The 15430-nt window shown below is 39.6% G+C and overlaps 1 protein-coding gene across 1 annotated transcript in view; it reads right to left on the minus strand.

Moving 5' to 3' along the window:
• The window catches only part of VPS35L (VPS35 endosomal protein sorting factor like), a 132667-nt gene that overhangs the window by 40192 nt on the left and 77045 nt on the right, over nt 1-15430 (minus strand). The window contains 6 exon segments of the mRNA XM_007466923.1: nt 2202-2316; nt 3139-3216; nt 4755-4853; nt 7513-7576; nt 9539-9619; nt 11145-11230. Of these exon segments, the coding sequence (XP_007466985.1) occupies nt 2202-2316; nt 3139-3216; nt 4755-4853; nt 7513-7576; nt 9539-9619; nt 11145-11230 (523 nt within the window).

The raw sequence follows: 15430 nt of genomic DNA on the forward strand, positions 1-15430 counted from the left end.
GATGAAGAGTGACCCCCGCTTGCCACAACTAGAGAAAGCCCTCTCACAGAGACGAAGACCCAACATAGCAAAAATAAATTAATTAATTAATAAACTCCTACCCCCAACATCTTCTAAAAAAAAAAAAGAATAGCAGGGAGGGGATGTTTTATAACCAGCTGAGAGGGGGAATGTTTAAGGAGGCTAACAAACCAAAGTGGCCCACTTCCACAAGCTTCATTTAATTTATATTTAGCCTTCCCATTCCCAGTAATTGAATGTATTATTTATTTTGGCCAGCAATTGCTGCATGTGGCTTTCAGAAAAACAACAACAGCCTTTTACGGTTTAGCACCACAGTGCTTAGAGACTTGAGCAAAATCATCAGATAAATTATTAAGCATGAAAAAAAAAAATTATTAAGCATGAAGTGGACTCCACACTCCTGCCCACCCTGCTGCAGCTTAAAGTGCAGGGGAGGTAGAGGAGGAGTCCAGAGCTCTAACACAGGGGGCGCTGACTGCCCACACCCGGGTACCAGTCTGCTCTGATGCTACTTATCTCTGGGTGTGGACCGAGGCCATCCCAGCAGGGAAACTGTCATTCCCAGCTCTCCTCCAACAGTTCTTGGGAGCAGCAAATCTTTATTTAGCTTAAGAATTTGTTTTGCTTTTTTGAAAACAAAAAATAGCATGAAGCAAGTTGGGAGAAGAAAGATCTAGGCTTGCGGGGCCTCCACGTGCAGCTCACAGCTCTGGTATCTGCAGCTCACAACCCATTCCTAATGTTACAGGTGACACCAAACTCAGGGATCCCCACGTGGGTCTACTACTCCTGATCTTTTTAAGAGGGAACCGGTTTATAAGATTTAAAATTCCCTAACATTAATTTAATCTAATTAATTAAGCTAATCTAATCTTCACTTTGCACATCACTGGGGTTTTGGCAGTGGCTGTTAATTTTTGTTTTGTTTCCTGCAAACCCATCATCCTTACCAAAGCAGGCACTAGGAGAAAGTTCCATGTTTACTGACAGATAATGAGGACATACCTGCTCTTGTGGGACTTGCAGTCCTCTTGGGGAAAGAGGGTGTCCAGACAATAAGTAAACAAACACACACAATAAGAAAGCATCAGAACAAGGTAAATGCAGTGAGGACAAGAGGAGGATGGCACAGAGAGTGATTGGGGAGGTGCAGCTACTTTAGCTAGAGTGGACAGGAAAGGACCCTGCAAGAGGTGAGGCTTGACTCTCATCTCTGGCCTAGTAATTTTAAAAAATGCAAATATCTGGGGGGTGAGATCATTCTAGAAGGAGGGAACAGCAAGTGCAAAGGCTCTGAACTGGAAGACAGCTTAGTGTGTTCAAAGAACAGTAAAAAGCCGGTGTGGCTAAAGTGTGGTGTAAGATGAGGACAGAAGGCCGGAAGGCACCAGACCACGTAGGGACTTCAGCCAAGGCGTCTGGTTTAATTCCAAATGCGCTGGGAGGCTACTAGAGCGCCCAGGAGTCTGCAGCAAAACCAAGCAGAGTTTGAAAAGGTTCCTGGATAGCAATCATGTTTGAAGACTTTGGTGACACCGAGGCCTCAGTGGGAAGGACCCCAGCTTCCCACAGCGCTAACCCACCCACCATTGCACCCTTTGCTGGCGTCCTTCCCTTCCCGGTCTCCCCTCCCCGTCACCCTACTGACACTCACTGGGATCACCTCCTAAATAAACCACTCGCACGATCCTGGTTCCAGGAGAGCTCTGTACCTCGTACAGAAACGGGTCTTGGGCAGAATTTTTATACCTAATAGCAAGCTGTAGAGAGTCTTCATTCTCTACTGATTAGACTCTACTCCTGTATCTCTGGGGCTTTAAACAAATGAACACTGAATCTGCTGTGAATAAGCAGTCCTAACTTCTAAAACTCTCTAGGGATGTCTGAGCCACCTGATCTGGCCTGCCTGATACAGCTTTAGGAAGGTCCTTACAGGAAATTACCCATGCTCTGTAATCTGTCTGACTCTATAAATGCGTGTGTGTCCGCGGTGCTTCCTACTAAAGAAACAGATTTAAAACTCATCACTTGTTGATCACTTCTTTCTTTCTTTCCTCCTTAAAGGACTCTCTCTACACACTCACACACACATATCCACACACTGCTGAGTCCGCTTTCCTAAGGAGCCAGGGAGTGTCTGAGAGCAGAGGAGAGGAGAGAGTGAGTGATGGGCTCACCTTGGGAGAGGCACTGGTTGGCCAAGGCCACCTGACCAGAATGCAGGTAGAGATTGAGGCGGGTGAAGATTCCCACCAGGGAGGGAATGGTAATGAAGCAGTAGGCAACGCAGGCCTAGAAGGAAGGGGAGAAACAGCAGGTTACATGGCAATGCCATCACGATGGATTAATACTCTTGTTTTCATCCACTATATATTTTCAAGTAAAAACACTAAAATAATTAATCTCCCCATTAGGAACCCCAATTTCTCCCCCTTGCTTCTGCTGTATTTGCCTCTTTGGGAGGAGGGGGAGGGGCAACCAAGGAGAGTAATGATGTATGAAAAATAAATCCTCATCCATCGTCGCAGGAAGTAAATAGATAACAATATTGACAAGTTAAAGAAGCGGCTGTTAAAACCAATTAGTTAAAAAATACATAGGTAATTTGCAGAAGTTGCTAAAAAGAGTCTGAGGTGGTTGACGCTGAGGAGAGAGGTATATGGTGAGAAAGGGCAGGGCCGGGGTGCTTATTTTTCACTGTAATCTTTTTAGTATGATTTTATTTTTAAAGCATGGATATGGATCGCTTTGATAATATTTTGAGCAGCATACTCAAGAAGCAAATTTCTTTCAAAGTTGGGAATTTATCAAGAGGGAAAAAAGGTACTAGGCCTTCCAGTTACAGGCACAAGCCAGAGATAGTTCAGCTGGCACACAAAATTGCAATTCCATTTCTCAACCCCCTCCCCATAACATGTATCAAAATTCAGACTCCTTTGATCATTTCTTTTGAAAACATTAAGAAAAGTGGTCAGTCAGAGATATGCAAGGAAAAATCCAGAAAATCAATACTAAACCAGCCTTAATCTTTTCCTGGGAATAACAACTCAGAAACTTGCAAAAGAAACAGTCCACTGGAGTTCAAAGTCTGTGAGTCTTATCTTTAGAACATACCCGGACAAATGCAGCCGTCTTTCTGGAATGATTTCCTTTCATTACTTTTCTTGTTTCCATTGCCAACCGGTTCACACTCTAGATTAATCAGTAAAATAGAAATGGGAATGAAATGATGGCTGATTCAGATTAACATCTTCCAGAGAGATTTGGACATTAACTGCATACAAGTCAATGAGAACAAGCTAACCAGAACCAAGACTAGTTAGCACCAAACCCTGAAATGGCAAAGAGGTCATCAGGCCAGATTCAATCTCAGCTTCAGCAAACATCTCCAAGGAACACTCGCTGAGTTAAGTCATGCCTATCAACCGGCGTAATAAATGACCATTTTCTGGTTTAATGAATAGCTAGGGTTCGCTTATTCCATTTCCAGAAATCCCACACACTAAGCTTAAGATCTTAGAGATCTTAACAGAAACCTCCAAAACCAGATGCAGACCATACAAAGTAGCTCTGCAACACTAACGATAACCGTAAGAACAGTATAATAGCAGCCACATCATCACGTATAGAAAATCAGGTGCTGTACTAGGAGCTATATATTCCTAGCTCACTTAATCCTTATAAGTCTTATATTTAATCCTTATATTTAATCCTTATAAATCCTTATATTTAGGTCTGAAGCTTAGTGATGCTACAAAATCTGATAACCAGCAGACAAATACATAAAAAGGTTGTTTTCCTTGAATTTACATGAAGCAATTCAAGGACCTTAGGGAATCTTTACACAAATATAAAAAGTTTGGACCTATGGTTCCCAAACTGTGTACAATGACACCCCAGGGTGTTGCAGCAAAATCACAGGGGCACCACATTTTTTGGACAACCACAGCAAGGCTCAATGGTTGAACACTATGCAAAACACTAGTGTGAGGGAGCTCATAGACCATGGTACATTCCTTGCAGTCATTTCATATCTTTGCAAAATTGGGTTTTTAGCAGATGCTGTGATAAAAAGCACTGTGCAAAAATTAATGTGGGGAAAAAAAATCTATCTGGAATGGGAGATAAAGTAGTGGTGTCCCATCTGATTCCAAAGTTTAAGAAGTTGTGCAGTGTTCAATAGATGCATATACTTTATTAGTAAGTAATTATGATGATTTAAGAATGGAATGAAAATACATTATTTTTCTTTCAATTTATGTATACTGTTGGTTCAGAGGGCTGTCAAGTTGTTAGGGCACAAATTCTTAAGTTGTTTGAACCTAATTTCTTAATAAACAGAACTGTTATCTCTTCCTTTTGGCCTAAGGGCACCATGAAAAGTTACTGAAAGGCACCATGATCCAAGAAAGCTGGGACTCTGGTTAGGCAACAAGGAATTCTAATGAGGTTAGTATTTCTATAACTAAATAATCAATGCAACTCACTTAACTCTTTGCTGTTGGCACGCAGGAATGAGAATATGCAAGTTTCAGAGAAAAAGAGGCCAATAAAACCACTCAAAGGCTTAAGCAAAGTTGCAGATTTTATTAACCTTTGAGAAAACACCTTTCATGCACTGGGAACAGAAGCAATATGGGGCCAGAAGAATCCCAGATTAAAACTGGTGCATGGCTCAATGATCAATAAATATGTATTGAGAGAACACATGAATGAATGAAAATCCTTACATGAATCAATTGCACAAGAACAGGTTCCAGATTGCAAAACATCGACCTGGCCTCAACGTAAAAACTCAGCTGCTGTTCAAAATCACGGCCAAAGGACACCTAGAGTCAAGGAGAAAGATGCTGATGATGTTATCTCCATTGTGAGCACACAATTGGAAAGCTTTTGCCTGAGCTTGTGGGGGCAGGGGAGGTGCTGTGATGACAAGTCATCAAAAATCCCACAGCTATAAATGGTGGCTATCTCAGGCGTACGTAAGCAAACACACACATCTGTGCACTGGAATATACTCTAACTAGACTTCACATTACTTCACCCAGCAGAGAGCGGAAACGTTACTATTACCACCTCATCTTCATGACACTGGCATTGTTGTAGAACATAAAAAGACCAAAGGGTATAAAACAGAATCTCAAAATGTAAAGAGGATTTCCCAGGCTAGAAGGAAACCACTGGAAAGGAAATGATGGAATTTTGTTTGTCAGCTGTGGCCTTTTCACAGAACACAGATTTGGTGATTGGGAGCCATTTGTCAGAGGGGTTCCCTCATAAGGGCCAAACCTTTCTGCTTCCTGAAGGGGATTCCAACCTCGGCAGCTCCCTGGTGGCTGCTAGAGCTATAGATGGATGTTTTTCCACCATTAAAAATCCCCTCTACGGGCTTCCCTGGTGGCGCAGTGGTTGAGAGTCCGCCTGCCGATGCAGGGGATACGGGTTCGTGCCCCGGGCTGGGAGGATCCCACATGCCGGGGAGCGGCTGGGCCCGTGAGCCATGGCCGTTGAGCCTGCTCGTCCGGAGCCTGTGCTCCGCAATGGGAGAGGCCACAACAGTGAGAGGCCCACATACGGCAAAAAAAAAAAAAAAAAAAGAAAAATCCCCTCTACTCCTATTTCTTCAAATTTATGAACAGCTGGCTGGTAGGACAAACTTTACTGCTACAGCAATCATTTTTGTCTGGAGGAGGTTTAATGTCACAATTTCCATTATAGCTATCAGGTTTCACATCTTATTTCCTCATATTCTTCTCCATTATAACTTGGTGGTTTTCAGATAAACCCATAAAAGGATAAATACCACGTGATCAGCATATAACTCAAGGGAACAAGAGAGGCACCTGGTAACAGTCATAGGTATTCAATACATAAAAAGGCTAGTCCTGAATTTTCATCAAAATCGGTATTTTACCCATAGTTAAATTGACCCCTGTTGTTGAATGAGTCACATTTTCAAGGTGATTTTCAAAGTGATCTAGTTACTTTCATCTCAGTCAGCTTTTGTCTTGACTTTTCTATTCCAACAGCAGATACTGGCAGCAGTGGGTATTTTAGATTCGTGCCCTGAGAATTAAGGCAAAGGTTGTTCTGGCGGGGATGGACTGGTGGGTTATTCCCAAAGAAGCCTGCAACAATGCCTCCTGCTCTGCTTGTCCCTTCGCGGTGTCCCTGTAAACTCTTCCCATCCGAAGGTGGAGTCTGTTTCCCCCCCCCTTCCAGAGGGCTGGCCCTGGGACTTGCTTTGACCAACAGAATGAAGCAGGAAGCAGCACAGATCACCGTGAACCTCCAAAGGCCCTGCAGCTTCTGATTTCGCCCTCACCACACAAGAGCTCACTGAGATGAGAGAATGATGGACAGAAAGAGGTCACATGGCCGAGAAATAAGCCACCCCAGCCAACAGCCACCACCAAGACCCCAGACACGTGCTCAAGGCTGTCCTGGATCCTCCAGCCCCAGTTCTGCCACACCTCTGACATCATACAGAGCGGCCTGGTTATCCAGCCAACCCACAGAATTGTAAGAATTAAAAAAACACTGTTATTTTAAGCCACTAAGTTTGCGGTGAGCTGTTATACAGCACTGGGTAACTAGGACGAATGGAGAGTGAACACTTGGCATTTCTCCCCCCGACCTGACCCCCAAATTGTTTTCACCAGCATCTGATGAGCAGCATATCAGGTGCTTCAGGAAGCCCCTTCTCCAGGGAGTTCCCTGGTGGCCTGGGCCTTAGGATTCTGGGCTTTCGCTGCCGTGGCCCAGGTTCCATCCCTGGTCAGGGAACTGAGATCCCACAAGCCGCACAGCAAGGCCAAAATAAATAATAAAAAAAAGAAAAGAAAAAATTTAAACTGGCTTTATTAAAAAGAAAAAAAAAAAAAAAGGAAGCCCCTTCTCCCACGCCTGGTCCACGTGATTCGGTTGCCCAGGTATGCCTGTCTCCCTAGCCTGGCCGATCAGTGTGTTCATTCTTTCTCACAGCAGCAATTTGCTCAGAGATGAGCTGGTGACCCAAATTAATCCAAAGAGACTCAGCCCCAGGACTTCTGCTGGAGCCCTTCCGGCTGGGCTGCAGAGCTGGAAGGAATGGAAACCCGGAGCTCTTACAAGGAGTGAGCCTGCCTGGGAAGGACGCCAAGAGAGAAGAGCCACGAGCCAAAGACACACACATGGCAGGTCCTGACAACACCACAGAGACCCCAGGTCCAGCTGCTCCTTCTGAGAGGTCTCTTCCTGGACTTTATGTCACATCAGCCAGCAAGTCCCTGCCCACCCTCCCCTTTTTATTTTTTCCTTAAGCCAGTTTGTCTTGGCTCTCCTTGCCCCCAGGGGAGTGCTGGCTAATATAAGTTGTTTTCTAATTTCATCTTACCTCAATAAAAATGAAAAGCACCAGGGAACATAATGTTAACTGCTTCCACCAGGGGAAGGATAAACAATTACATCACATTCCAAGTGCACTGAAACTTCTTCCCTAACACTTACCATTTTCATAAATCCATTAATCAAATATGCCAGCATTCTTTTCTCATCCTCAAGAGTGAGTGCACTAAAATCAATAATTGTACATCATTAACACTGAGATGATAACTGAAAGTTTCCAAAGGAAAAAAAAAAGTATTAGAAGTAAGCAACTCAACAGGTAAGAACATTTTGCATTTTCTAGATTTTAAAAAACCTTCCATGTATGTGTTTCTTTTGATGAAAACATGTAATCTAAATTAACATAATTTAAATGTGTTTCTAATTTCTCTCAAAGATGCTGTTCTCAAGATATATTTATTAACAGCAAAAGAGAAGGTAACTCTCTTCTTTGGAATTTGGATAGCAAGGTCCAACTTCAAATTCTGTATTTCAGAGAAATTTCATTCAACATTTTACTATAAAAAGTTTAAACATGTAGCAAAGTTGAAATTATACAGTGAACACCAATACACCCTACTATTATCATTTTACAATATTTGCTTTATCATATAACTCTCCATTACTCTCTCCATCCATCAATCTACCTTATTTTGGAGATACAGCTTAAAGTAAATCACAGATCTCAGGTGCTTCTGTTTAATAGCAAATTTAGTATGAATATAAATGAAAAAATTTCAAGTCCTTATAGTTTTGCTAATACATGTAAAGGTTTATAAATAGTTCTCCAAATTTATTTTAAAAAATTTTAAGAGCCAAAGACCAAGGCTCCTGTTTATTGGTTTGTTCTAAGGGAAAACAAGTCTGTATTGGCAAAGACTGCATACTGTCCTCCAATATGCAGTGTCCCCTTCATTATTTGAGACTACATTTCCCAAATTCCTTTGTAGCTAGGAGTAGTCACATGACAGTTCTGGCCAATGGGATGTGAATGCGAGTGATGTATGAGCCTCCCAAGTTGTGTCCCTAAAAGGAGGGTGCTATCCTCCAATGCCTGCAGGCTGCAACACGGACACGGTTGAGGTAAGTCACCTCCACCAGGAAGCAAGGACAACACCCCGGAGGGATAGCAGAGCAGTAAGACAAGAAACCTGGGCTCCTGGATGATGTTCTAAAGCAGAGCTACCCCACCCCCACCTTTTGGCTTCACACTTCTCATAAGAGAAATACATCTTCTATTTCGCTTAGGCCAAAAACCAATGGCCTACTAATACAAGTACCTTTCTAAATGTTTTTTGTGCCTTTATTTCTATTTTTGTGCAACTAAAGTCTATCAGTTCCATTTATTATAAAAGGTCTGGATATTTTGATTTTGAAAACTACTTGTGAAGTTGAAAGCACAAAGTCATGAAATAAAGATTCTAAAATTCAGGGGAAAAAAAAAAAAAGAAATACAATTCATCTTTGTTGATGGTTAAGTTCCAAAACAATTTTCTCATTTCTTGTAACGTTTTCCTGTGAATCAAGCTGCTATGTTTAAAAATTCTTTGGGGACCAAACTTTCTGTCACAAATAAGCAGGAACTGCCTCAAGCACAGTCAAATGGAAACATGTAATAAAAAAGAAAAAAAGATAAGACAAATAAAACTAGAAAGCAAAGGAGATAATTTGGCTTTTGACCCAAAGGTAAGGCCCATGGGTAGGTCTGACCCTCAAGTATACTCAACAAACTAAAGTCTTTCATGTAAGGAATATACGCAATTTTATTTGAATTTTAAATAATTGGCTAATATTGAGAAAAAACTTAAAGGCTATGTTACTGGATGAGTGAACTCATTATTATACTATCTGCTGCTCTCAGAAATCTCCAGGAGACATGGAGTATGAGTTCACTTGGATGAAACCAGTCTTTTCCTCCCAACAGAAATCCCTTTGTAAAAACATCTGCCATCTCATTTTCTCAGGAAGGTTACCCTCAGCTCAGCCTCCCTTCTCCCCTGGACTGGAATGTCCTTGTTAACATGTATCTTAATAGACTCCATAAAATAATATTATTCACAGTGGCAGCTTAAAGCAGTGATTCCCTAATGTACTATTATGTGGCATTAAGACCCAATCCAGGCTCGTTTCAGCCTTAAACATGGCTTACTTCACAGAGTCATGCATGGTCTTGCAAATGTGCAAAAGGGCGTTCAGAATGACGGGGTCCTTAGTGGGCTCTTGCTGATGCCTAGAAGACATTTAGAGATAACAGTAAAAGCCATGTCCACTGAGACTACAGAAAGCACAGATTTAGTTCTCATCTACGATACATATGTGAGAAGCAGTAAATTATCTGGTTGGCATTTAACATGGCCCAGATCACCAGCAATGGGCAATGATCTAGTTTTCTCTTAATTCTCCTTTAAATAACAAGTTTGCTCTTCTAACATATCATAACTTCTCCTAACTACAAAATCATGGTAAAACTGATACATTTCCTAAGCCAGACAAAGGGCATATCTGTTTTCTTACCGTGTTTCTTGAACTTCTAAAGCTGTCCAACAACCTGTCCATAACTGTGTTAAGTGCCAGGCAAAATTATTAATTTGGTTTCTCAAATAACATAAAAGGACACACTCTTATAACAAATCTTTTTTTTTTTCTGGCCGCACCACGCGCCATATGGGATATCAGTTCCCCAAGCAGGGATGGAAACTACACCCCCTACAGTGGAAGCATGGAGTCTCTCTCTCTTTTTTTAATATTTATCTATTTATCTATCTATCTATCTATCTATCTATTAGGCTGCATGGGGTCTTAGTTGCGGCACGCAGGCTCTTCACTGCGGCATTCGGAATCTTTAGTTGCAGCATGCAGGATCTAGTTCCTTGACCAGGTATTGAACCTGGATCCCCTAAATTGGAAGTGCGGAATCTTACCCACTGGACCATCAGGGAAGTCCCAACAAATCTTTTTTTTTTTTTTTCCCAACAAATCTTCATGTAAGTAAAGTAGGTATACTTGTTTCAAGCATATGGAATTAACCTTCTAGAAAGGTAATACAAGGAAAGCTTAAAACATACATTCCAGCAACTTCTAACTCAATTTTCCAAACTCTGGTTACTTGAGTTCCATCTTGACATATTTTTTTAATCACATCTACATACTTAATATTTAAAGGGACTTGAACTTTTAACTTAACCTTGTCCTAAAGAATAATACATTTGAAGTCACTGATTAAACTAGTTATATATTATCTAACATACTTTAAAATAAATACACGTTTTAAAATAAAAATAAAAATCTCTCTTCCATGTACCACCTGAAAGTATTTCATGTACCATCAGCAGTAGGCAGTTTTGGGAAAACAGATTTAATCAATAAAATGAAAGGAACTAAGTTGAAAACTGATCACAAATCTACACATTAACGACAGAAACCTTTCTAGCTCTGGTATCTTGAGAAGAATGACTTTATCTTTTAAAATGACACTTCCTAAATAGTACATCAATAGATTGCTCCTTCCCAAATCACAGGAGTGAGATATAGGTGATGGTCAGGCTCTGTTAACATTTATTACTTTGTCTTCTTAAGCTAATTATAAACTTTTATCATGACTTCTCCTTTTAATGTGGTTTTTCTCTCAATGTTATTTTAGGTATAAATATATCACTACATCACAGGCCCTCAAAATGCATAAATTGATTTCTTAGCAACAGGCTTCACAAGGGCAGCCAGAATTAAAGTTTCTGATTACATCATGTTACACTTACTTGATAAAAACTTCCATGATGCATTTGCAAACCTCCACCCGCACACTCTCTTTTTGGAACATGTCCAGAAATGGCAGAAATTTTTCCTAAAAAAAAAATAATAAAAGCACTCTACCTGCAATTTACACAAGTTACTGGAAGGAATTTGTGGGTTACTTTTTCTTTGAAGGGCAAAACAGAGGAAGAGTTGTTCATCTTTCTGAGGCAGATCTGATCAGGACTCACATGAAAGCAAGGAGAGAACTCTGAGGATTTTAAAACTATTACTATTAAAACAAATTGCACATGCCCAAGGACCAGGGCTGGGACCAGTTAACATTTTGGCGAATCATCTGGACAACCTTTAGATGAGAATAAGTTCTTCTTGGTAGCAGAAGGCAAAGGAGGCTCCAATCTTTTAATGATTGTATAGAGGAACAGAGAAAGAAGAGTCAGAGTTGTTCAGAGTAGCTTCTGCAACCTGACTCCTCATTCAGTGGCTGTGTGACCTTAAGCAAGTTACTCCACCTCTTCCAACATCAGTTTCCTCATCTGTAAAGTGGGACTCATTACTACTCGTGCCTTCCCAGTGGTGGTGTGAAAATGATCTGAGGCAATCCATGTAAAGTCAATAGAAAAGATCAACAAAACTAAAAGCTGGTTCTTTGAAAAGATAAACAAAATTGATAAACCTTTAGCCAGACTCATCAAGAAAAAATGGGAGAGGGCCCAAATCAGTAAAATTAGACATGAAAAAGAAGTTGCAACTGATACCACAGAAATACAAAGAACCGTAAGAGACTACTACAAGCAACTATATGCTAACAAAACAGACAATCTAGAAGAAAGGGAAAAATTCTTAGAAAGGTACAATCTCCTAAGAGTGAACCAATAAGAAATAGAAAATATAAAACAGACCAATTACAAGTACTAAAATTGATCTGTGATTAAGAAACTCCCAACAAACAAAAGTCCAGGACCAGATGGCTTCACAGGCAAATTCTATCAAACATTTAGAGAGGAGCTAATAAACTATTCCAAAAAATTAACTCATTCTCTGAGGCCACCATCACCCTGATACCAAAATCAGACAAAGATACCATCAAAAAGAAAATTACAGGCCAATATCACTGATGAACATAGATGCAAAAATCCTCAACAAAATACTGAATACTAGCAAACTGAATCCAACAGTACATTAAAAAGATCATACACCATGAACAAATGGGGTCATTATCCCAAGGATGCAAGGATTTTTCAATATCCAAAGGCAATCAGTGTGATACACCTCAGTAATAAATTGAATAAAAACCACTATGATCATCTCGATAGATGCAGAAAAAGCTTTTGATAAAATTCAACATCCATTTATGATAAAAACTCTTCAGAAAGTGGGTATAGAGGGGACCTACCTCAACATAATAAATGCCATATATGACAAACCCACAGCTAACATCATACTCAATGGCGAAAAGCTGAAAGCATTTCCTCTAAGATCAGGAACAAGACAAGGATGTCCACTCTCACCACTTTTATTCAACATAGTTTTGGAAGTCCTAGCCACAGCAATCAGAGAAGGAAAAGAAACAAAAGGAACCCAAATTGGAAAAGAAGTAAAACTGTCACTGTTTGCAGATGACATGATACTATATATAGAAAACCCCAAAGACACTACTGGAAAACTACTAGAGCTTGCTCATCAATGAATCCGGTAAAGTTGCAGGATACAAAATTAATACATAGGGATCTGTTGCATTTCTAAACACTAACAATGAAAGGTCAGAAAGAGAAACTAAGGCAACAATCCCATTTACCATTGCATCAAAAAGAATTAAATGCCTAGGAATAAACTTACCTAAGCAGGCAAAAGACCTGTACTCCAAAAACTTTAAGATGCTGATGAAAGAAATAAAAAATGACACAAACAAATGGGAAGATATATACCATGTTCTTGAATTGGAAGAATCAATGTTGTCAAAACAACTATATTACCCAAGGAAACCTACAGATTCAATGCAATTCCTATCAAATTACCAACTGCATTTTTCAAAGAACTAGAAAAAATATTTTAATTTGTATGGAAATACAAAAGACCCGAATATCCAAAGCAATCTTGAGAAAGAAAAACAGAGCTGGAGGAATCAGGCTCCCTGACTTCAGACTATACTACAAAGCTACAGTAATCAAGTCAGTATGGTACTGGCACAAAAACCGAAATACAGATCAATGGAACAGGATAGAATGCCCAGAGATAAACCCACGCACATATGGTCAATTAATCTACAAAAAAGGAGGCAAGGATATACAATGGAAAAAAGACAGTCTCTTCAATAAGTGGTGCTGGGAAAACTGGGCAGCTACATGCAAAAGAATGAAATTAGAACATTCTCTAACACCATCCACAAAAATAAACTCAAAACAGATTAAAGACCTAAACGTTAAGACCAGATACTATAACACTTCTAGAGGAAAACGTAGGCAAGACACTCTTTGACATAAATTGCAACAATACCTTTTTGGATCTGTCTCCTACAGTAATGGAAATAAAAACAAAAATAAACAAATGGAACCTAATTAAACTTAAAAAGCTTTTGCATAGCAAAGGAAACAATAAACAAAACAAAAAGACAACCTACAGAATGGGAGAAAATATTTGCAAATGATGTGACTAACAAGGAATTAATCTTCAAAATATACAGAACAGCTCAGTATCAAAAAAATCAACCCAATCAAAAAATAAGCAGAAGATCTAAAACGACATTTCTCCAAAGAACATGTACAGATGGCCAAAAGGCACATGAAAAGATGCTCAACATTGTTAATTATTAGAGAATTGCAAATCAAAACTACAATGATGTATCACCTCACACCCAAAAGAATGGCCATAATCAAAAAGTCTACAAATAATAAACGCTGGAGAGGGTGTGAAGAAAACGGAACCCTCCTACAGTGCTGGTGGGAATGTAAATTGGTACAGACACTATGGAGAAGAGTATGGGCATTCCTTAAAAAACTAAAAACAAAGCTACCATATGATCCATCAATTCCACTCCTGGGCATATATCCAGAGAAAAACATAATTTGAAAAGATACATGCACCCCAATAGCAGCACTATCTACAACAGCCAAGATGTGGAAGCAACCTAAGTGTCCACTGACAGATGAATGGATAAAGAAGATGTGGTGCGTATGTATATATGTACACACACACACACACACACACACACACACACACACACACACACACACGAATATTACTCAGACATAAAAAAGAATGAAATAATGCCATTTGCAACAACGTGGATGGACCTAGAGATTATCATACTAAGTGAAGTAAGCCAGACAAAGACAAATATCATAGGATATTGCTTGTATGTAAAATCTAAAAAAAGGATACAAATGAACATATTTACAATACAGAAATAGACTCACAGACATAGAACCTTATGGTTACCAAAGGAGAGTACGTGAGAGGGATAAATTAGGAGTTTGGGATTAAAATATACACACTACTATATATAAAATACATAACCAACAGGGACCTACTGTATAGCACAGGGAACTATACTCAGTATCTTGTAATAACCTATAATGGAAGGGAATGTAAAAAAAGGATATATATTTATATATACATATAACTGAATCACCTTACTGTATACCCGAAACTAACACAACATTATAAATCAACTATATTTCAATAAAAATTAAAGAAAAAAAAAAAAGTCCTAGCACAGTGCTTGGGGCGTGGCAAAAGTCCAATAAATAACAGCCTTTATTATTAAATAAACAAAAGCTTACAGTCTGTGAGAGTACTGGAAATGGAAGCAGGAAGAGGGAAAAGGAAAGTTGAGGGCAGGGCGGAGAGTGTTACTACACAGAGAATCACCTAGATTGGTATGTGACCAGGGCACTGCAGCAAATGAGAAGGGTGTCACGGGATATTTTAAATTTTTGAGGGAAATATAATAAATCTCAACTCTGTCAGACACTGAGACCACTATTAGCTTGATGTATATCATAGTTTCAACATTAGATTATTGTGTGATAAAAAGCAGGTACCATGCGAAAATCAATGAGGAAGAGGATGTCCAATTTGATTCCAAGGTTTGAGAAGTTGTGTGATACCCAGTAGGTGCACATATCCCACAGTAAGTAATGAATGAAATAAAGACAATATTTTTCTATCAGTCTATGCGTATTATTTTCTCAAGTGCTGCTTAAGTTGTCATGACATAAATATTTAAATTGTTCAAACCTTACTAGTTTTTTTAATAAAAAACGGAACTGTTAAGTATTTCTCTTGGTCT

This window comes from Lipotes vexillifer, unplaced genomic scaffold (assembly GCF_000442215.2).
Source record: "Lipotes vexillifer unplaced genomic scaffold, Lipotes_vexillifer_v1.1 scaffold232, whole genome shotgun sequence".
Lineage (NCBI taxonomy): Eukaryota > Metazoa > Chordata > Mammalia > Artiodactyla > Lipotidae > Lipotes > Lipotes vexillifer.